A 23445-nucleotide genomic window follows, 5' to 3' on the forward strand; every position below is an offset into this window, starting at 1 on the left:
TAAAGCTTATAAAGGTTTAAAAAGATTTCACGGGTGACACACGCACATTCACATGCAGCATTCACATGCAGCAGACTTACTCTGCATTGAAACTCAGAGCCAGCCAGTCCCAGGCAACCTGCAGTGAGAACAGCAATCCCCCCCTCCTCCTCCTCCACCATAGTGAAGCAGTAACCATCAGTCCTACAAAGAATATGCACACAATTTCACCATCACAGAAATCCAAATAAATATTTAGATCTGAAGATCATTTTTATTGACTGTCAGCATGTTAGTCGCGTGTCTAATCTAGTGGCATGAGTAATTGTGACAATACCAGGAATACACTAGCACATTTATGAATGTTTTGAATGTGAAAGAGCCCTGACTTCAGTTCAGGAGATGAGGCTTGAGGTGAGGACGATGAGGATGAAATGGAAATGAGGAAGGACAGAGAGCGGTGGTGATCGTGGCCGCTGTATTCGTGGCAGCGCAACATGGTGGCTTCCACAAATTAACGTCTATATATTTTTAATGGATTCAGTCTAAGCTTATGAGAATCCATCAATTTGTAGGAAGATGTAATTACACACTAAATGATGTGTATTTATGAGTACATTTTTTACCTTTAAATATAGTCAAAAAATTGAGATGAAGTAATAATGACACAAAACAAATAGATAGCAAAGATGACAAATAGTACATTCATATCCTTATATATTAAATAACTGCATCTAAGCACATATAGACCTTGTACCACTAAGTATTAAAATGTAATCTCTGAAACAAAACAAAGAAACAAAGAAACAAACAACTGAAATGGATAATGAGAGTAGAAATAAGCTGTGCCTCACGAAGCTTCAGGGGTTTCAGAAGAATGGCGCTGAATTAAAACATTTGTGTGCTTCTGATCTAATCACGCAATTATGAGTCTTTTGGCTAATTACACCGGGTAAATGTTTGCGTTGTCTTTTAATGAGCTTAACACAGTGTTTTTTAAAAGTTTGTATGTGTCTGTTTTGTGAGCATGCAAGTGTGTAGTCCAGCATACATGCAAGTGTTGTTGACCGAGTCTTCAGGACAGTGATGGTAGCAGTGGCACCAAAGCATGTTCTGAGCTAAAACTGTGGCTGCGCTGCTGCTCTCCTCCACCCTTCGATCCGATGCCCCCTTCCCCCCGTTCTTCAGGAGCATAGTGTCCAACATATTAGCTGTACAGTGAAGACACAGGAGACAGAAAACTTTAGTACACTGCACCTCAGGAAAATCAGTGATCAGTGATCAATAATAATAACACATCCCCTTTTTCAAAGCCTGTCAATTGTCTTCCTAGCTTAGCATTGTTTGGAGTTTAACAGTGTGCTGCTGAAAGAAACCCTGCTGTTCTGAATTTAACTCCAAGTGGTCAGAGTTTAGCAGACCTGATAAAGGAGCTGATCAAGGAAACAAGTGAAAACATAATATGAAGTATGCGGATCTATTGCATCTCCCACGTCACTGATCAATGGACCGATTTGCAAACTTCATAAACTCATAGGGGAGGGGAGGAAAAGAGTGAAAAAAGGAAGCGGTACTAAAAGGAAACAGCTGGGGAAGAGTTTTCAGAAACAAAGGGGAGAGGTTTAGCAGCCTGCAAACAAACTGTGTCTATAAATTGCAGAACAATTTAGGAATAATGTTCTGTAATGCAAAATTGTTTAATTGACTTTGAATATATCATCATCTACAGTACATAATAGCATCAAAATTTCAAAGAATCTGGAAAAAGCTCTGTGTGCAAGGGACAAAGCTGGAAATCAGTATTTTTAGCTTTGTCAGAAAATCAGTATTCGATGTTCCTCTCATCCTCACCGAACTCAAAACAAGCATGGCTCTGTCATGGACATCAGAAACACCAGAACCAGACCAGAAATCTTTGTGGGTGAACACAGTTCAGCTTGCCAGCCACAAATGCAGGTTAAATCTTTACCATGCTAAGAAGCAGCCACAAATGAGCAAGATCCAGAAAGGCTGCTGTCCTCTCTGGCCTGAAACTGGAAAACTATTCTGTGGTCCAACAAATCAAAATTTGAAATCCTTTTTTGGAAAACATGGATGGAAAGGAGTTATTTAATTGTTTTTAGACTGTGAATAATGCCAGATATATGACCTGTAATCGTACATTGTAAAATTAATAAAACACGTGTAACAAATATTTGGGCTAAAAAAGAATGCAAGCTGAAATCTCCAAAAGACGTATAATTATTTAAACCAGTATGACACACTATAATAACCCTGCTCATTGGTATAGAAACATTTTTCAATTAAAAGTAACTGTGCAGCTTATGCGCTTTTTTTTCACTCTTACTGTAAAGTAGCTGAAGCTGCATAAAGTCTTTCAGTGCAAAATCAGTCATGACAGCAGATAATCCCCAAAGACCACTGTGGTCAAAGAGCGGAACAGCATTGTGCCACACTAGATGGATGTCTTTCTCTTGCTCTCTGTCCGATTCTCACTTTTCCTTTTACCTTCACATTATTTTCCTTGTATGTATGTATGTATGTATATATATATATATTAAAAAAATTAACCTGTTTAACAGATTATACACAGTGAAGCCAAAGTCAAGGCTTTCAAGACATCAAGAATGCCCATTTCCATGTTAGCGCTCAGTGTTAGTCAAATCCAAGAAAAGTTTCCCCCTGATAGATGCAACAAGATCTAAAGGGCAGAAACAGCCAGAAAGCCAACCAGGCATCAAAAGGGAGACATGATTAATCCTCCAGAGGAGTACGTGATGAAAAGGCTAAATCAGATTGCAATACCAAATACAGTGACTATTCTTTAAGTGGGACTGTGTCCTTTCACTCTGTGTTGCGGTTTCTGTCAGAGGGGAAGTTTGTGGAGGTGTTCAGATCCTCCCTCACAGTGGCCTTGGTCTCTTTATCACATCTGTTTTGCAAATATTCAAAACAAGGACACAAGAATGGAATGTTTCACGAGTCTGTAAGGAACTTTCTGTCTTGAAGAGCTCTGAGTCACTTAATCTTTTGGTAAACAAGGTGCACGTTGTACCATGACAGCACTTAACTGCAATGACATAAACACAAAAATGAGCATTACGTAGAGCAGCACATGGATTACATATTTTCTAAACAGTTCATTTGGCTATGAACAGATTAGTCTCAAACAATTTGTACTTATAAATAAACTTGCTTGATTACACATATTGTTTGACATGAAGGCAATAAGTTTTATAGCTTGCTGTACAAAGTATGCAGATTCTATCGTATCCGCCAGTTCATTGACTGATGGACCAATATATAATTCCAATTAAACAAATGTTGGGAGGCTGTGTAAAAATTTTAAACAACAGAACATGATCTGCAAGCTCTATAAACTCACATTTTATTCACAGTAGAACACAGAAAATGTATCAAGTGTTTAAACAGAGACATTGTGGTATCTCATTAAAAATATAGTTATGTTGCTGCCATCAATTTGAAATTGAGGATATAGATAAGGCCGAAAATCACTATTGGATGGGCCCTCAACCTCACTACAATACAAACTGTCTGTTATGGAAGTCATAATGAAAGTATTTATCCAACAAGTTTTAAAGCCTGCTGTACATATGAGTAATTTTACTGCACAGTCACTGATGTTCAACAAATTACTAAAAAGCCTCAATGATGGGAAGAAAAAAATCAAAGAGAAACTACCTCTCTTAAACTAAAGACAGGAAAATAACCAAGATGTGACATTTTCTTCACACTGACTCTCACATAATGTGTCACATGCATTCTCCCAATTAGGTGGTCTAGCTGCAGAATGTCTCATCCCTCACTCTCTTACATCTCACTGCCAATACCACCTTTCATCATTTCCTGCTGTTTCCAGCCTTTCAACATCCCAACTTCCATCTGCAGACCCTGGAGGTTTATTTATTTACTCATTATCTCCTCATTATTTGTATTTGCAGGAGAGTGGCATCAAATTCTACTAATATTCTGTGTCCTATAACTTAATGTGACTGGAAATCACATTAAGTTTGACTCATTACTATGAACTACTTTAAACTACTACACCAGTGCACTGTCACCCATGTATGCACATATATATACTGCCCACCTTTCGTTTCGTTTCCTCCTTATATTTACTCTCGTCTTGGAGATGCATAAGCTTACATGGACCCTCACACAAACTTGCATTGTCAGCGACGTAGCACGCTGAAGGTCACCCAGAAACCTGATCTGCATCCCTCACACATTCCACAGGCAGCTCCTCTGTCTCTGACACAATATTACACACACACACACCCTCTGAGCAAGCGAAGTGTAATTATGGTGAATTACTCCAGCTGGAGAGCCTTCAGTCACAGCTCATCACCATCAGTGGCACTGTAAATGCGAGCGCTTCCACACTGGATTGAACTTTTCCAAACATGTCTGCATTATTGACGGTAGTTTATCTGCCACCTTTATGACCATGTTTCTCATTTCTGTTCATTTCTGAAGGCTGTGACTGAGCAATATTGGCCTTGTTTGTGACACAACCTCCTTCCTTTTTTATAGTGCTAAGCGAAGCATGACTATGACCTCTGTAACAATCTTATAATGGCAGCAATGACAAATGGGAGCCATCATGGAAGAATCATGGAAATTCCCACTTGATAACATGTTCTGTTTGTTAGGTTTTTTGGGTGTGTTTTTTTTAAACGTTTTTTAAGACATGCATTTTTTTAAATGAACGTCTTTATTTTTGGCAGTTCTAATGGAAGACGTGCTTCCATTTTTCCTTATTCTAACCAAATGTTCGACTTTTACTGATTGTTTTAAGTTGAGTCAGTTTGAGGTGCTACATTGTTGTTTCATTGAACTTTTTTTACTTTCCTTTTTCTTTATTACAAATAAAAGATTTTAATCAAAACAGTAACAACAATGGGATGTGACGGGGTTTGCATGCCTTGAAAAATAAGCACTCCAATTAACAGAGCTGTATAACAGGAGCAGACTTCACAGACTAGACAACAGGCATTGAATCTGTGAGCTGTGACCACTGCACAGACTGTTAACTGTTCGTCATGGGTGCAGAGGAGGATAAGTTACTCCAGGTGGCCATGATAAATCACCTTCTCAAAAAGAGGCATCTTCCCCCTTGTCTGCCGGGTGCACTCTGACCCTGAGGGGGTCACAACCAACCTGCAAAGGGCCCATACATCCTCCTCCACCCTGCCACTGCACTCTCATTCCTCTTAACCCCCTACAGGCTTCAAAGGCCTGTGCCACATGAGACACTCACACATGTGCGCATATTGTACACGCACACACAAGAAAGTGTCCGAGGAGCACATTCCACACTCTTCGCTTCTTCTTCTCTGCTGCTGCTACACCCACATCAGGTCATCGGTTTCCAGCGCACAGCTTCCACCAACCTGTTTTCTCTTTATCGGCTGCCTTTCTGAAGGACTGACAGGGGCTCCCACCAGACAGAGCAATAATGCCACGACAAATTTATGGAGTTGACCCTGCCCTGCATTTTTCTCAAATCCCACCCTCGAAAAAAAAAAAAATAGCTCCACTGTCAGAAACTAAATTCTACATATGGGTGTGAATACAGCAAAGAGCTGCTATATCCACATGCAAATACTCAAACACAGGCAGATGTACACACAGACAGACGAAATAACTGCTCTATTCACAACAGATGCCAGCAACATAAAGAGACAGAGACACAGAGGCCTATATATAGGGTGCGCAGATGCACTAAACTTCTTAATCTTGCATATAATTGTATGAATCTTGCAAAATGTTTGCAGACAGACACACACTGGCTGACGAACACACACATTGATAGACAAGAAACAGGTGTAGGTGCTGACACCACAAGTGTATCTGTCTCATCTCAAACCCATTTTCTCTCTTTTTTTTTTTTAACATTATCTGCCCACAATTCCCATCAACGCGTCTCACTGCTCGTCTATCTATTCATGTGGTCTGGACTTACTGGAAAAAGCCACAAGCGACTGAAAAATTCTGGGGTTCATTACAGACTGCAGCCATAGCGCCACCACAATATGTCACCTTAGCCATTCTGCACCCCCCAAAAAAAGGAAATGTGGGCAGACGCTTCTCTTTTGTACTTAAGGTTGTTTAATCTATGTAAGTACTGTATATTGTAAGTATAGCATAGTACACTCACATGTCTATATGTTAAATATGAAAGTACAGCCAGGAGAGTAGTATCTTAGGGTGAAAAACTTGAAGACATACAGGATAGCGCAAAAATCTTGAGCCACCCCTACATTACGTATGTTTTGCTTTCAAGGAGCTTTACAGACTTCCATGTAAAGTTTTAAAGGGGTCTTCAACAATAGCTCTCCAAGCTTTTTGAAGGTCTTTCAAAGTTTTTCTATGAACATTGGATGCTTTTTCAGCCCAGTTCAGTGCAGTCAAGCATAAAAGGACACCTTAATGAAGGGATGAATCAGTGTTGTGTCTAGACATTACAGGAACCAATTTTAAAATGCATCTTTAGGCTCTTTGTTACTAGCAGCATGTCTAAAAAACATAGTTTCTTCCCATTTCTTTAGTTGACTCTATGGAAAATGACAAAAATAACACAGTTTGACAGTATAAAAAGTATTTTTGCACCAACAACATGATTCCCAAAGAGCTATTAGCTAAAAACTTCTCAGTATCCTGTACAGAGTGTCCTTAAGAAAATTGAGCAAACTGGTCTAGTTGAGGGGAAAAGTGGCAGTCTTAAGAAACCATCTCCAGCAGATATCTGAAAATCATGTTGATAAGACATAGGAAAAAATCCACCAAATGCACCTGATGCAGGACCTGAGAGATAAATCTGACCGTTCAGTTCATCAGTCTACCGTTCACTGAAGCCTCAGTAGCACTCAGTGGAAGGGTGGCTGTCAAAAACTACATTTCAGACAGTGTTGATGGGATCTTATCAAATCATATTTTGATCAACCATGTAATACCATCTAGACAACATCTGGTTGCAACAGCTTTATTTTTCAGCAGTGACAATGTTCTCAAACACACTGTCTGTGTGCTAAAAGCATAACCGGATAGACAAAAACAGTGTGGAATCATCTTGGCAGAAAATGAAAAAAAAAGAAGAAGCACGCAGCACCTAAAGAAGAGCTTTGAATGTCCTCCAAAAACCCTGGACAACTATTACTGAAGGATACCTAAAGAAAGCTTGGCTAATATAGTTTAGGCTGTGGGGAATAATAAAGGTGCTCATACCCAATTCTAAATTTGAAGCTCATTAAAATTACACAAACTCTCTTTTTGCCTTATATATTCCATTTTCAAGTATGTTTGCCTTTGACTAAGGACTTTTGCACAATCACAAAATCCACCTGCTGCCACCTCTAAAGTCTAGTAAGAATCCCAGCTGAAGCCTGCAAACATAGTTAACTTTGTTAACTAATTGTTAGACAACAGGGCCTTTTTATATAATTTCATATTTCAAAAGGATTCAACTAGGGTTTAGTAGTCCCTTCAGTACGTTCTTAAAACTCACAAAAATAGTCCCAAGTTTCCAAACCTCACAAAGCAGATATATTAACATGGTTCACATGAAGGACTAATAGACACACACACAGACACACACATATAGAGTTTTTATTCCCAGGCTTGACCGCTAGAGCAGCACATCTGCCTGGGGATCAAATTCTGTGTGGGGGAACCGTATCCACATCCTGACAGGAAGCAGCACACAGAACGCTGAAGGAGCTCGGTCCTGCTGAGGACCAACTGCTGCTGTTTTGTACTGCTGGACCGCTACGCCACGCTACACTCTGACCTTACTGTGCAGCGCTTAGCTTCACAAACATGTTCCAAAGGAAAGGTATATTATTGTTGCATATAATTTTTGTCCTTGCAAAGTACTGAGCAAAAACCTCTGCATGTTTGTCTGGAAGATTTTGAGTTAGGCACCATCCTCCTTGAGCATCCAAGAATGCTCGATCTCCATTTAAGATAACTTCAAATAATGTATGCAGTACGTGCATTAGTCAAGACTTTTGTCTCGTATAAATAACATAATTATTAATTGCAGTAAAAATGTAACACTACCTACAGAACATTAAACTTATTCAGGTTTTCCTGCAGGCTGTCTAAACCACTGCATGTTCAATGCACATTTTTCAAATATGTGAAGATCGCTGGAAGTAAAATATAAATGGCAAGTTACTTTAGTAGCAGCTCTTCAGTGAAGACTCCTGATTATAAACATCTTTCAAGAGAATTCCTCCAGTGTACTCAAGCAAGCTTTCAGACCTTTTATATTTTCACGTCACTAAGCCAAACACATACCATGTCAACTTCTCCCGCGTCAACTTTTGTTCATTTTTTCCTTGAATGGTAGTAGCTGAAACAGCAGCGATACCACAGATATTTTATCGATCAGTGACAAACATGGGGAAAACCTAACCCAAAATATAGCTAGGAGGAAATTAACACATATCAATGTATCAGTTTCAAAAAAGCCTAACTTATTATTATAACCGACCATATTTTTTATATTTCCACTGCATTGCCACAGGATGAACAGTGTTTGGACTCATCTATTCTCTGTGAACCTTACCAGCCTAGGGAAACAGGTGGCAAACTGGCTGTGCTACTTAGATTTATGGGCTACCTCCCACATGTTAAACTCATTTGGGTGACCTTTAAAAGATCAAATCACAGGGGAAACAGAAAAGGTATTGATAAAAGTTAGTGGGGGAAAAGGCTGAGCATAGGGGAGTGAAACTAAGGAAGCTCAAGAATAACCTTAGTATAAAACTTTTCCAAGAAGCTCTTCAGCTTCATTTCGGGAAGTATTTATCAGTCTGTGCTGACAGGAATAAGCAGACACTTTGCCTCCAGTTAGTTAACGCTGCAGTTTTGGAAGAGTGAAAATCAATGTTGCTCTTCGGAGGCATTTTTGATGAGTTTTGCTCCAGTAACCCGCATAGTTTAGATCTGAGTTGGGCTAATTCACTAAAAAGGATTCATCAGCAAGAGCAACTTTTTTTCTGAAGCCTTCCGTTTTCCAATGAGCCCCTATCCTATACTAAGAAAACAATTTAACTAACGGAGAGCAAGATGAGGCTAACACAGCACTGGGTGAACAAATGAGAGAAGTGGCATGCCATCTATCACTTAAGGGAAATCCACTCACAGCTAAGAGTCATGCTGAAATTTTCCAGACCATCTCTTTATGGCAGAATTTATAAACACTGCATGTTACTGTGTGCAAGCAGATGCTGGTTTTATAGCTTGACACCAAACTCTGTTGTTACGAAGTATGAAAGTCAAGGTGCAACTAATGATTTTTTTAATGTTTCTGTTTTTTAATATTAGGACTAACTTTTTTTTTTTAAATTATCTGTAATAGTTGGTGTAAAAGGTTTTAAGAAAAAGAAAATGCAACATGAAAAATTGCAGAATTCATTGATTAATTTTGAAATTTTTAGATTTTAAACAAATAATTTAAGTGTTGATTTATGTGTCATAATATCTGCAAATAGCAATAAAAACTGAAAACCACCTAAACATGGTAATACCCATACTGACCTACTCCAACCAAGCGTCATTTTCTTGAGACTGGGAGTTCAGCTTGTCACAACCTTACGGGGCACTGTGACATTGCTGGCATTCATAATAAAAGACAACTGGCTGTCCATCTTCAAACAATTCAAAACATGAACGGGGATTTGGGGACATGAGGGTTGGGGGGGTGGGGGGGTGGACAGGACAGCGGAGATAAATGCACACCGGTTTTCATGGCAGCCCCTGTGGAGATCATAATAGCTTTTCATCATAAATACCCCAGGGCAAAAAATAGACCGACTAGTGCACAGCTAGCACGATCAACCTGTCAGCGTATGATATCGCCTATAAAACATGTGAAAACTTGCTTCTAACTCAACCAGTAAAAGAAGTGCATAACCAGTCTAGTCTCAACATACACAGGAAGAAAACATGCCTATGATATAAGCCAAATGGTTAATCAAAACATAAAGACAGCAGGACAGCAGAAACATCAAAACACTCACCATCAGACCCAGGCCTCAGTGATGCTAGTCCAGTCACCAGGAGAACAGCCTGCCAGGCCCACTCCTGAGGCAGCAACACCACCATCATGCCAGCATTAACTTTCCTTAAGCCCCTGAGGTCCTGGCACAGCGAACACACCCCGCGCAACAAGGAGGAGGTGCGAGAGTGCACTTTATATCCTTCTGGTGAAAGAGGCTCAGTGCTTTTTTCTGTACAAGTGTTTCTCTGTGAGTGACTTCCCCCTCAGCACTCTCAGCAACTTCCCACAGCACAGTCGCCTTGCAGCCTCCAGCACTACTCCACACTGACAGCCTGGGAGAGACAGACACTGAGAAAAGAGGGGGGGGGGGGAGCAAAAGAGAGGGAGGAGGGTGTTACTTTGTTGCTCTCTCACTGTGCTATTTGTCCAGCCCTTTCGATGTCCACCGCAGAGGGAACAGCTGAGTATATCTACACATCCCCGAGGTGCTGCTACAACACAGGCACACGGTGCAAATTTTCTCATCCCTCATACCCAGAAAAGACAGCAGTGCAGAGGGGGCATTCGGGGGTGAACCGGGGCGATGGATGCAAGCATGAGGCTCCGTGAGGTGTGAAAGGTAGCAGTGAAGCCATTATGAACTGGTGCAAACACACAGCATGCCAAGAGAGACACAGAAGCTACAGAGTGAACTCAAGACTATAAACTTACAGAGGACATGTGTATATATACTATGGTAAAGCAAACTGATATCAAATCATGCAAGGCAGAGAGAGTATGAACAACTAAAGCAAGAATCTAGAGGAAAATTTGCATTTGTTGTTAATACAAATAGGTTATTGCAGGTTATCCATCTTGGCTCGGCACCAGTGCTCCAGACATGACATTTACGTCTTTCTCACCGCAGAGGTTATTTAATGGCATCTAAGTCTCCCACTTAACAATTAGAAAATCTTAAGAAAGATTATAAAATAAAAGGCTTTCATCTGCACCTTTCATTTGTTTGATAGTTGAAGAAGAAAGGCGACGCATTCCACAATAATCATCAGAGGGAAAAAGGAAAAGAAACCGACCTTTCCACAACCCCATCTTGACCTAAAGTGTGCTGAGCTACAGCTGCAGACGCAGGTGTTGTGTGAATGGCAAAAATCGCGCAGGCATTAATCTGTAACTAACAGTATGGTATTAAAGTGCAGATGAAGGCTCAATCTTGTTCAGTTGCTCCAGTGAGCCTGTGTGTTAAAGGGGTGAAAACACAACCACGCGAAGAGCTTCAGCAGGGATCAGCCCATCACACGTCAGGTGATTAGAGGCGATTAGAGCTCACACCTCCAGGCACCGCCACAACTTTGCAACTTCACACTAATCCAGCACACTTGCAAACTTACAACCGAACAGAAGAAACATGAATAATAATAGGGACACACTGCACAGCAAAAGTCAAGAGGATTGACTAAGCCGTGTGCCAAATTGCGTCAACTCTACAAGAGCGCCTATAGAAATCATAAACATTTCCGAGAGGGAAGAATTTCCACAATCACATGCCGTATGTATGGGTCTTCTGGGTGGAGTTTCATTCATTCCAAATGGTTCAAGGGGACACAAACAAAAGCAAATGTGGTGCTAAAAGAAGGCAAAAACAACAACAGCCAAATGGGCTTCTCCACCCACAACTGTCCCCTCCGAAAGTCTCACTGGGTGGGAACATCGGCTCCCAGAAGCCTCTTCGTCTTTTTAGTGCTCCAGCCTTAAAGCTGTCACTCCTGATTTGTGCATCTCTGTGTATTACATGTGATAAGTCAGACTATTCTGGAGCATGAACGCGTGGGGAGCAATGTGAATGGGTCATTGCACCTTACACACCCTACTGCGCTCCATCAAATGCCCAGCGTGGAGCCTCTCTGGACTCTCACACAGCCTACTTGGGCCCAAAGGCCAGTGATGGGGGGCCCAGTGGAGTAAGCAGCTCCGTAGGTGGGCGTCACTCCACCAAACAAAGGGGTTCAAAGTGGGGCAGACTGGTTGCAAGAGCTATTTTCAGTTAAATTAATTCTTCCTTTCCTGTGTGATAGCACATCTGCTATCACACATATTTAGAGATGATTTATACTGCTTGAGAAATTGTTTGTCTCATAGTCAGCTGTAGGATCAATCATCAATTCAAAATAAATGGGAATTCCCTACGTGGCTCTGTCTTTCTAGGAAAATAAAATCTATGATAATCTTAACCATTTTTTTGTTCTAAATGTATGAATTACACCTTGGTCAATATCACGGATTGAATATTTCAGCTTGTACTGGCTTGATCTTTCCTTAATAAATTGTTCTCTTGCAGGCCTTGCAGCCTTGCACCTTTAAGAAGCTGCAGACCTAAATAAATGAAGAACTCATTTAATGACTATTGCTTACAGTGTGAAATATAATGTGCAACAACTATTACTGTCTAGTTTGTTTGCGATGAAATATGCTCTGACCACAGGGTGGGTTTAGGTCAAAAGACACCCACTGATTCAGATGTACTTTCCTGTGCACAATATTATGCAGAGTTATCAAAAGGTCACAAAGCCGAAGAAGGGCTTTCATGGGCCAAAAAATACATAGCCAAAAAAGCGTGCATGCACATGTCCCCAGTGAGACACTTTTATTAGAATGGTTGGGTGACCATCCTGGGACATATCTTTTTATAACCTCATTTTATTTTTATGTCTGCTCAAAATTTCTTCATCAGACTAAAGATTTTTCCTTCTCCCTGTTGGTTCTGATTAGAGCTCATCGATGCATTGCAAAAACCCTCTTCTCACTGCTCTTTTCTGACAATATTGTTGCTTTATTGCTGTATGCTGTAACTTAAAAAATTCAGGACAGTTCCAATAAATCCCAAATGATTCCAGTAAGCATGAAAAGGAGCAGTAAAATAGCAGTACAATAGCATGGGTAAAATAGCAAAATGACATGAGGGAAACTGCACTACACTAAGCTATTTGAAAAGAACAAATTACTGCTTTTACCTGAATAAAATTAAAAAATTCTTGTTTTTTGTTTCTTCTATAAACCACATACTTGTATGAGCCCCTTTCACTTGCCATTTTAGGTACAGTAACTTCTTTGGTGCTGCTCTACCATAGCTCTGGCTTAGTAAACTGGGTGCTGTGCTACTTGGAGGGCTTGTGTGGAGAGTAGATTAGCTCAGAGATTATTGTCACTTCGTTTTGCAGATTTTATGTGCTTCACATTCTGCCCTCTAGCAGTCAGAGATCAATTATTGCATTGTTTGTAATAATCTGTCTCCATTTCATAAAGTAAACATTTTCTTTTGAAACAGAGACCCTACTTTAATACCCGCACTAGCATTGCAATGCACCATGAAAATGAGCCATGTTTTTTGTTTCAGAAAGTGACTTTAAAGAAGCGGGCACGCATTTCATCACACAGCAAGAGGAACGGGATAGATGACTGTGAAAAATCACCGCTAACCTGTGAAACAAAAAGCCATGGCAGAACACAGATGATGAAATTACTCTCAGAAGATGGAATGCGTGTCTTGAACGATTTTTCAGCTGGGGCCAAACTGACCCTCAGCTCTGTGAAATTAGGAGGATTTTCAGCAGCTCAGCGTTAAAACGGCTGTCACCGAATCCTGGAAAGCACTTTATTACCGTGACAACACAGCTGTCTAGACCAAATGGTCCAATCGGGGTGCGAGAGTCAGGAAAGCGTGACACTATCTTCATCATCCAGCACGACAAAGATTAGCTTCCTTTCTTCATTGAGTTATAAGAAAAGATTATTAACCACATTTGATACAATGGAGCTGAACTACTGCTCTGTCTTTTAGTTTTCAGAGATCCAGGTGACATCGCTGAGATCACAGCTTTTGTCTAATCAACAGTGAAATTAGTGGTCTTATATAAACGTGAAGATGAGAATTAGCAACTTAACAATACTCACAAACTCTATCAATCTGACAGTCTTCATCAAACAAGCATTCAATATGTTGAGTGTGTGTGTGTGTGTGTGTGTGTGTGTGTGTGTGTGTGTGTGTGTGTGTGTGTGTGCGTGTGCGTGCCTGCCTGTGTGTATTTTAATATAGATAAGTAATGTACGCGAAAAAGTGTAAAATAAATAAGAAAATTTAATGCCATAAAAATTACAAAAACAAGTTAAGATATGTAATTAATTAAAAATTAATGAAGGTACCTGGTTAAACAAAAAGGTTTTTAACTGGTTTTCAAAAGACTCCACAGAGTCAGCTAAATGTAATTTTAGTGGCAGACTCTTTCAAAGCCTTGGTGCCCAGACTGACAAGCTCTATCGCCTGGTCTTAAGTTTTGTAGGTGGAACAGCAGATTCTGAGCATGTGATTGAACACTGCGCGCAGCAGTGCATTTGGTAAGAAGCTGAGATAAAAAGAGACTTTACATGCAAGAGGAAGGAATCAAATATTGCATTAAGATTCTGAACACTGGATTTAGCAGCTGAACAAAAAGCAGTAAGAGTCTGACTGATTTCAGAATGTAAATCGGGAGGCGCTATGATCTTGGCCTCAGTTTTGTTCAAGCTCAGGTCAAGGTAACTGAAGGGCCAAGCACAAATCAAGGTTAAACAGCCTATCCAGCTGGTGAGGATTAAAAGACATACAACTGAATGTCATCAGCATAGAAATGTTTTTTCCTTGCCACCACTGCGTAGTGCTCGCTCATAGGGGTTCATTTGATTGTTGGGGTTTTCTCCAGAATACTATATTGTAGGAGGTCTAAAGCACCTTGGGGCAGCTTTTGATTAGTGCTGCATAACTAAATCTAAACTGAATAGAACAGAACCTTGGTCACTCTTTTGGTGTCTCATCTGCACCTTAACTCTCCGTCACTTTACTCCTGCGTGAGGCATTAAAATAATGCGAAGACCATGTTCCATTCTATTGTTTTATATGTATTTGTTTTGGATTTTTTTTTATTTCCAAATAGGCTACAGCCTACAATGCTAAGACTTAACAATGCCCATGTGTAGACAGGACACCTTCTCTACTGAATCTCTAAGGATAATTCAGAATATAAATATATACAGTAACTATATTGGGAGAATGTGAATATCCCCAGCAAAGCCTCAACCTTCAAGTAAAAGAAAGATCTTCATGAATATTAAAGATTCCCACAATAGTAGGGCCAAATCACTGCGCTGAGATTGACGAATACTTTTTAGAATGCTGAGTGGGAAGAAAAACTCCATTCATAAAGAGTGAAAAGGCTGTCACAGCCAGATTCTCCCTCCTTCCCCTCCCTCTGTCTGTCATGCTGTCTCATTCTCTCACTCAGGCCGTCTCACCGTCTCTTTCTTCATGACACTACGACGTGACAACGGAGAGCACTGAAACATGATCACACTTCTGTTGAATCACTTTTCTCAGCCAATATTATTGTTGTTAATGACAAAACGCTGGAGGGTTCGTGCTGGCTGTTAAATGCTCATCTGAAGTTTCAAACTGAAACTAAAAAGCTTGTGATAGAATATGTAATGCAATTATGTTTGATTCGGGATCTGACCTGTCTGATGGAAAATAACAATGCTTGTAAACTCCTCTGAAATTCTCTGGGAACACGTATCCACGTACTAGCATTTACGGCATCAAGACGACCATTAAATGCACGGTTCGCAAGTAATAATTAAGTCTGTCGCAACCGTGCACTTTCTTCATCAGACTATAAATGTCAAAAGTTTGTGAACCTCATAAACTTTTCACTGCACACTGCCTCCAGCTAGTCAAGTAAAATGAATGCAGAGAGGACATGTAAAGCTGTATTTGCATTTTATAGTGCATTGTGAATAAGTTATTTTATCATGACGGAAACATTTTTTAATGTCATACCCCTACATATATTTCAATTGTAAAATGCAAATTCCCACAATCTGAGATCTTACGAAACCCAGTACTTGCTTAATTGCCTGTGTAATCAAATTAAAATCTTAAAATGTAATCCAGTTCTGCCTGTTTTTATGACATAAATAAGGTGAATACCCACTCCACTCTAGCTTCTTTAGCCCTGTTTGTGTGGCAGGTCTCATCTGCGGCCCTTATTGGGCTGGTGTGGCTCGTTTCCAGTGACACCAGCAGCACTTGGGACCAGTGTGCCAGCTCAATAAAAGCCCTCAGAGCTCAGCTCCTGTGTGGCTCTCTTCCCTCAGACACCTGTTTTCTTCTTCTTCTTTTTTTTTTTTTTACACAATGTTCTTTTCTTGTTGCCCTTTTATTTTGCACTAAACATTACACACTAAATTTCTTCAAGCATGCTCTAATTTACACCTCTGATTATGCTACACATCAGGGCTATCTGAAGTTCTTTCCTTGTTTCTTTCATTTAAAGTAAATAAACATTTAATAATAATGAGAGATAATGAGAGACAATGTGGTCATAATAGACATGGTCAGCAACAACACTCAGGGACTGTTGTATTTTAATGATGGTGTGCCGACAACATACCGCCCTCACCATTACATCACCAGCCCAGCTTGAACTGTTAATACAAGGCAGAGTTAAACTTTTTTTTCTTTTTAATTTGTATGCTTGTCCCTTTTCATCATGGCCATGCAGCTTATTTTGTGACAACGTTCAGTTTTTGTTCTTTGGCTGTGGTTTTAATTCAATTACATGTTTAGCCACTGAGGGTCATGGTTTTTTTGGGGTTATTTTGGATTTCCTAGCTAATCTGCATATTTTGTTACTTTTGAGCCCTAGTTTTGTTTAGGAATACATTTTGCTGTCTTTTGGTTTTTATGATTATTCTAGTTTTCTGAATTTGGTTAGAGGGATTATTCTGTTTTGATTTCATTCAGGCTTGGGCATTTTATTTTTGTATTTCTTTAGTTTGGCCCACATTGTGTCTGCTTGCATTTTTTTTTTTGTTAAGTTGGTGTCTGCTTTCCTGTTACTACTTGTTTTTTTTTAGTAGTCTTTTGTCTGTTTTACCTTTGCGCTGCTTTTCTGTCCTCCATCTAATTGATTGGTTTTACCTGTACCTTGTCTTATTCCCCTGATTAACCCTCAGTGTGTCTCTCCTGTGTTCTTTCTCAGTGTTTCTGTTAATCTCCCCTTAGTTGTTCCTGTCTGGTTAAAGTTTTGTTGGAAAGTATTTTGCTTTGGCCTCATGGACTTTGTATTTTTAGAATGCATGCTAAGGCAGCCTGCCTGTCTTTGACCCCGCTCCACTAGACTACATTATCTTCTATAAAAACAGAAATATTCAATAATTAATATGATTTGTTTATTAAGAGTCAAATGATGGGATGAAGCAGTAGCTTCAGGATAAAGCTAACTATAACTACACTACATTGTTGTTTAATTTTGGAAGCTTTTAGACTGGCGATTGTTAAACTTTCTGGCAAAGAAGCACATCAGTCCGTCATTGGCTTACTAAGGTCTGGTTTTAAAGTCTGGGCTGTAGCAGGAAGTCAAAGAGCACATGTAGGCACAAGTTCCAAACTCCACACAGGAAGGCGTCAGCTGGAAGAATCTGGATTCGAGCCCAGTATCTTCTTGCTGTGAGGTGAGTGTGCTAACCACTGTGCCACCCAAGATGGCAAATATATTAATTTTAATTTAATAATTGCAACATTCATATATATATATATATATATATATATGTATATATATATATATATATATATATATACATACACACACACATATACACAGTGGGGCAAAAAAGTATTTAGTCAGCCACCGATTGTGCAAGTTCCCCCACCTAAAATGATGACAGAGGTCAGTAATTTGCACCAGAGGTACACTTCAACTGTGAGAGACAGAATGTGAAAAAAAAATCCATGAATCCACATGGTAGGATTTGTAAAGAATTTATTCGTAAATCAGGGTGGAAAATAAGTATTTGGTCAATAACAAAAATACAACTCAATACTTTGTAACATAACCTTTGTTGGCAATAACAGAGGTCAAACGTTTACTACAGGTCTTTACCAGGTTTGCACACACAGTAGCTGGTATTTTGGCCCATTCCTCCATGCAGATCTTCTCGAGAGCAGTGATGTTTTGGGGCTGTCGCCGAGCAACACGGACTTTCAACTCCCGCCACAGATTTTCTATGGGGTTGAGGTCTGGAGACTGGCTAGGCCACTCCAGGACTTTCAAATGCTTCTTACGGAGCCACTCCTTTGTTGCCCGGGCGGTGTGTTTTGGATCATTGTCATGTTGGAAGACCCAGCCTCGTTTCATCTTCAAAGTTCTCACTGATGGAAGGAGGTTTTGGCTCAAAATCTCACGATACATGGCCCCATTCATTCTGTCCTTAACACGGATCAGTCGTCCTGTCCCCTTGGCAGAAAAACAGCCCCATAGCGTGATGTTCCCACCCCCATGCTTCACAGTAGGTATGGTGTTCTTGGGATGCAACTCAGTATTCGTCTTCCTCCAAACACCACGAGTTGAGTTTATACCAAAAAGTTCTACTTTGGTTTCATCTGACCACATGACATTCTCCCAATCCTCTGCTGTATCATCCATGTGCTCTCTGGCAAACTTCAGACGGGCCTGGACATGCACTGGCTTCAGCAGCAGAACACGTCTGGCACTGCGGGATTTGATTCCCTGCCGTTGTAGTGTGTTACTGATGGTGACCTTTGTTACTTTGGTCCCAGCTCTCTGCAGGTCATTCACCAGGTCCCCCCGTGTGGTTCTGGGATCTTTGCTCACCGTTCTCATGATCATTTTGACCCCACGGGATGAGATCTTGCGTGGAGCCCCAGATCGAGGGAGATTATCAGTGGTCTTGTATGTCTTCCATTTTCTGATGATTGCTCCCACAGTTGATTTTTTCACACCAAGCTGCTTGCCTATTGTAGATTCACTCTTCCCAGTCTGGTGCAGGTCTACAATACTTTTCCTGGTGTCCTTCGAAAGCTCTTTGGTCTTGGCCATGGCGGAGTTTGGAGTCTGACTGTTTGAGGCTGTGGACAGGTGTCTTTTATACAGATGATGAGTTCAAACAGGTGCCATTCATACAGGTAACGAGTGGGGGACAGAAAAGCTTCTTACAGAAGACGTTACAGGTCTGTGAGAGCCAGAGATTTTCCTTGTCTGAGGTGACCAAATACTTATTTTCCACCCTGATTTACGAATAAATTCTTTACAAATCCTACCATGTGAATTCATGGATTTTTTTTTCACATTCTGTCTCTCACAGTTGAAGTGTACCTCTGGTGCAAATTACTGACCTCTGTCATCATTTTAAGTGGGGGAACTTGCACAATCGGTGGCTGACTAAATACTTTTTTGCCCCACTGTATGTATGTATATATATATATGTATATATATATATATATATATATATATATATATATATATATATATATTTCTGTAATCCAGTTTATCTAATACCGTTCATTTCACAACTAACATGCAAACTCTACATCCTCCTGTTCTGAGATGTTAACTGATATACCTGTGAGGGGATTTTTTTTTCTTTATTCTCAATCTGCTACTCAAAATCTACAGCTGCAGTGCATGTCAACATGATCAGATTTCCTACTAAAATATATACTTTTCTTTGTGTATGTAGCTTCTTCGTGAGAACCTTATTAAAGCTTCAGCAATGTCGTAATCTCTTTAGAAATAACCACCAGCACTGGAGTCCAGCTCAGCCTACAGTTACAACAAAGCACAAGGTCCTTTCTGTTGACAAACTGGTAGCTGCACCTGAAACACACCTGTGGCTCAGATTTCAAGCACTGGCACAAACAGCTGCACAACACTCCGAGATGTCCATCTGGCTCTGAAGGTGCCATTAGGAAGGTGATTTTTCATGGCCAAGGCAACAACGCAGACTGGCCAAGAACAGCAGAATAAAATCCTTTGCCTCACTCTCGTTCTCTGTGTCTGCCTCTGAAGGTCACTGGACCAGGTTGTGGTCCTGGATCTCTACAGAGTGAGACCTGTTGTCTTTGTCAGCAAACTTGGCTGCCACTGAGCCACACTTTAGCTAATTCCCTCACAGCTCTGTTTCCAATCATTTTCTGGCCACTTGGATCTCTTTAGTTTGGCAAGTTACATAACTCATATTGCAAACATACACTGACCAAAAGCAGCAGTTTGCTGAAATAACACTATGCAGCAGTGTGTAAACCTATAATTAATGGCTCATGACAAAAAAGCAAGATTTTACAGCTTTGAAATAGACTAATAAACAGTTAGGCACATAATGTCACTATCACCCAAGGTATGTTGTGAATCTTATTGCTTTGTAACTATTTTCCTTTGCAAAAAGGACGGGGGGGGGGGGGGGGGGGGGGTCTTTTTACCTAGCAACTAGATGAATATAAATAGTCTACAAACTAAGGCTTACACATGCTCGTTTTTCAGTAAAGGGAACAAAAAGTGCTCTCATTTCTCAAACTGAGAAATGAGAGGAAATTTCCTTAACATGGCCTTTGTGCAGCAGAAACTGGGAAACCAAATCTCTCCTTGTCAAGTCATCCAGGAGCATTTAATGAAAGGATTGTTGCAGCATGTCTGCTGGGCTGCATCGGGCGGACGTTACTAACTAAAGGGTCTAATTAAGGGGTTCCTCTGACGGTCAGACAAAGCAGACAGCAGGGGTTAAGACGCTGGCTCACAAACTGGCCGTGACCCTCACACCTGCCTGCTTCCATTACACTGCAACATGCCTGCACACATTGGACAGGCTCCTACCGACACATCACTATGGAACTGGTACTCATACAAACCACCCACCCACCCACCCCCCCACACACACACACACACACACACACACACACAAGCTGAGACAAAATTTTAGAATGAGGCAAGAGCTAACCAGACCTATAGGTAAGTAATTACACTTAAATGTGTGATGATGAATTTAGGAAAAAAAATCCAGCCATGGAAGTGTTGATCAGTGCAGAGAAGTATAATCCTGAGGTCTGTATTTGCACACACACAAATCTGAAACATCAAAGGAGTTATAATGAAGATCATCTTTTCAGAGTATCAGAGGCATCTGTGTAATCTGTTTCCCTTCCTATATGTGTGCAAAGAGGTGCTTTGACCAACTAGCCCTATAATATAGATACTTTAATATTAACCGCAGTAAGTGAAGTCTTACAAGCTTCTAGGGCCCCCGTAGGCGAGAGCGTCAAAAGTTCATGCCCTCTTTTCAGTGTACACCCTGGAAAAACAAAAAGACTGCCTAGTGTGAGCTAAGGCTCTGCCACTAATAGGACTGATTGTTACACAGTGGCTCCACCTGTCTCTCACTCCAATTAGTTGTTCCAGCCACTGCAGAGACATATTGCAAAATAGGGCCGAAGAAACTGAAAAGCCCCCCCCCCCCCCTCTCAAAAAAAAACAAAAGAAAATGTAGCCAGCGTGAAACATAACTACATGTCCATTTGTGTAGGGAAAACAAAGGATGAAAAGACACAGTAGTTGTCTTTCAGTTTTACTTTAAAAAGCAGCAAAGGGCAAGGTGAAACGAGTCAACCAAAGCACCTGCTTCCTTTAAGGTTCACCCAAGACTGTGATGCTGTGAATATGTAATGTTTCCCATATCGCGTGCTCTTTAACGAGCTCTAATAGAGTGTGTGCCCACTGAATGTCATTCCTAAGCAGCAAGGGGACATTTAATAGAGAGACCAGCTCGGGCAACATATAATGTGTCAAATCTGTCAAGAATAATAAGAAGTGGAAAGTGTGAGCCCAAACTACCACACTGTGAAATAAAACAAAAGCCAATTAACATTTTAGTTGGTAAACAAACAAATGTCTTTAATCTTGTTCCATTTTCAGCTGCCAGAGGATACGGTCTGCTGTAATTCAGAGCAAACAAAGCTGTCAGGATAACACAGATTTATTTAAGAAAACATAACACAGTTGGAAGAATTGTCTAAATTATTAAATTATTATAATATTGATGTTTTTCCTCTCTATTTTTTGAACCTTAAATATTTTTTTCTTTCTTTTCTTTTTTTTTTTAAGCAACAGTCTTAATACAAAGACTGCACAAGAAATTTTCAGAACAATTGGCCCCTGTGCTGACAGCCTATTTAGACAAACAACAAGCCTGTGTTATTTATTTGCCCACTGAATCCCCTTTTACGTGGTCCCTGCCCCTGGCTGCGGTAACGCAAGAAGGAAAGGATACAGCCCAACCCTTGGAACAGTTATTGGGCTTCATTCATGCACCTCTCTACGGACTAGTTGACACAGACAGGTGGGGTTTAAATGGCAAATTAACTGCCCGTAGATGCCCCCAGAAAGAATCTCTTCACTACGCCTAGACGCTCTGAGCCTTTGTGATTAATGGTGTCTGGACAAATTTTCGTTTTACAGCTTTATATAAATCAGAGGGAATTAACAGAAGGAGCCGGCCCGCTGCCTCTGCTCAAACTACCTGCTCTGTGTTGTTGGAGTGTGATTGAGACGGGCTGCGGGGTGAGAGCAGGAGGGAGAGAGAGGGAGGGAGTCTTCAGCACATATTTTCCATGTGCGGCCACACCCCTCCCTCGACTGCGGTGCTGAAAGCTCTTTTGTGTGTTTGTGAGTGGTGTGAAGGCTACAGTGATAAAGTATTCACCACAGAAGTTTAACGTGCACGGTCACTAGCAACTTTTAATATTAAATTTGTGCTTAACTTAGTAGCTTCTTTGTCATTGCAAATTAAGGTGAGGCTTTAAAAGTCCTTTTTAAAAAAAAAAAGTCCTTTTATTTAAAAGACAAACAAACAAACTCTTAACTCTTTAAAACATTTCGATTCTCTAACATCAAATAAGCACGAAATCAGCAAATATAAGACTGAGAGGCTATCCGTTCACTAACATAGCAAAGACACTGAATGGAAGAAGAGATGAAAAGATTCAGTTACCGTGATTCCTCCCTGAGCACATGGCTGCCTAATTAAATTAACTAAATGAGTAAATGGAATAAGGTGTACGTTTTCTGACCAGACAAGGACACACAGTAGCTGAAATGTGTGAATCTCACAGCTGGACTTACTCAGTAAAATTCTCACTTCCATGCTGGAGCAAATCAAGGACACTGACCTTTTGCTAAAGTAGATTTTTTTTCCATCAGAGGCAGTTTGGTAATGCCTAAAAGAGCAGTAAAGTTACGGGTGGTGCACTGGAGTTTTAGCGTGCTAAAACACACTTCAAGATCAAAGGTATTTTTGATATGGCTCTTACTAAACTTACAAACCTACAACATTTTTTTTGATAAGTCAGAATTTAGAAGATAGTACTGAGTTACATCATTTATTCTTGTCTGTCAGACTAAACTGCTGGTAAAATATGCCATGCCAATTTTTCCCATTTATTTGCACATCAACATATTAAATTTCCTTAATTACCAAACTCCATCAACAAAGTCTCAATTTTACTCTGTTATCATAAAATAGTAAAGCCATAGGTAATCCCTGCTGTTTGTGACATAGTTAGG

At 40.3% G+C, this 23445-nt stretch overlaps 1 protein-coding gene across 1 annotated transcript in view; it reads right to left on the reverse strand.

Moving 5' to 3' along the window:
* Positions 1-23445, reverse strand: part of bmpr1bb (bone morphogenetic protein receptor, type IBb) — a 55595-nt gene that overhangs the window by 6775 nt on the left and 25375 nt on the right. Inside the window, exons 6-8 of the mRNA XM_026173854.2 lie at positions 10029-10357; positions 1031-1190; positions 81-183 (exon numbers count right to left, since the gene is read on the reverse strand). Coding sequence (XP_026029639.1) covers positions 81-183; positions 1031-1190; positions 10029-10116 — 351 coding nt within the window. The 5' untranslated portion in view covers positions 10117-10357. The remainder of the gene's footprint in view (positions 1-80; positions 184-1030; positions 1191-10028; positions 10358-23445) is intronic.

Source organism: Astatotilapia calliptera, chromosome 7 (genome assembly GCF_964374335.1).
Source record: "Astatotilapia calliptera chromosome 7, fAstCal68.1, whole genome shotgun sequence".
Taxonomy (NCBI): domain Eukaryota; kingdom Metazoa; phylum Chordata; class Actinopteri; order Cichliformes; family Cichlidae; genus Astatotilapia; species Astatotilapia calliptera.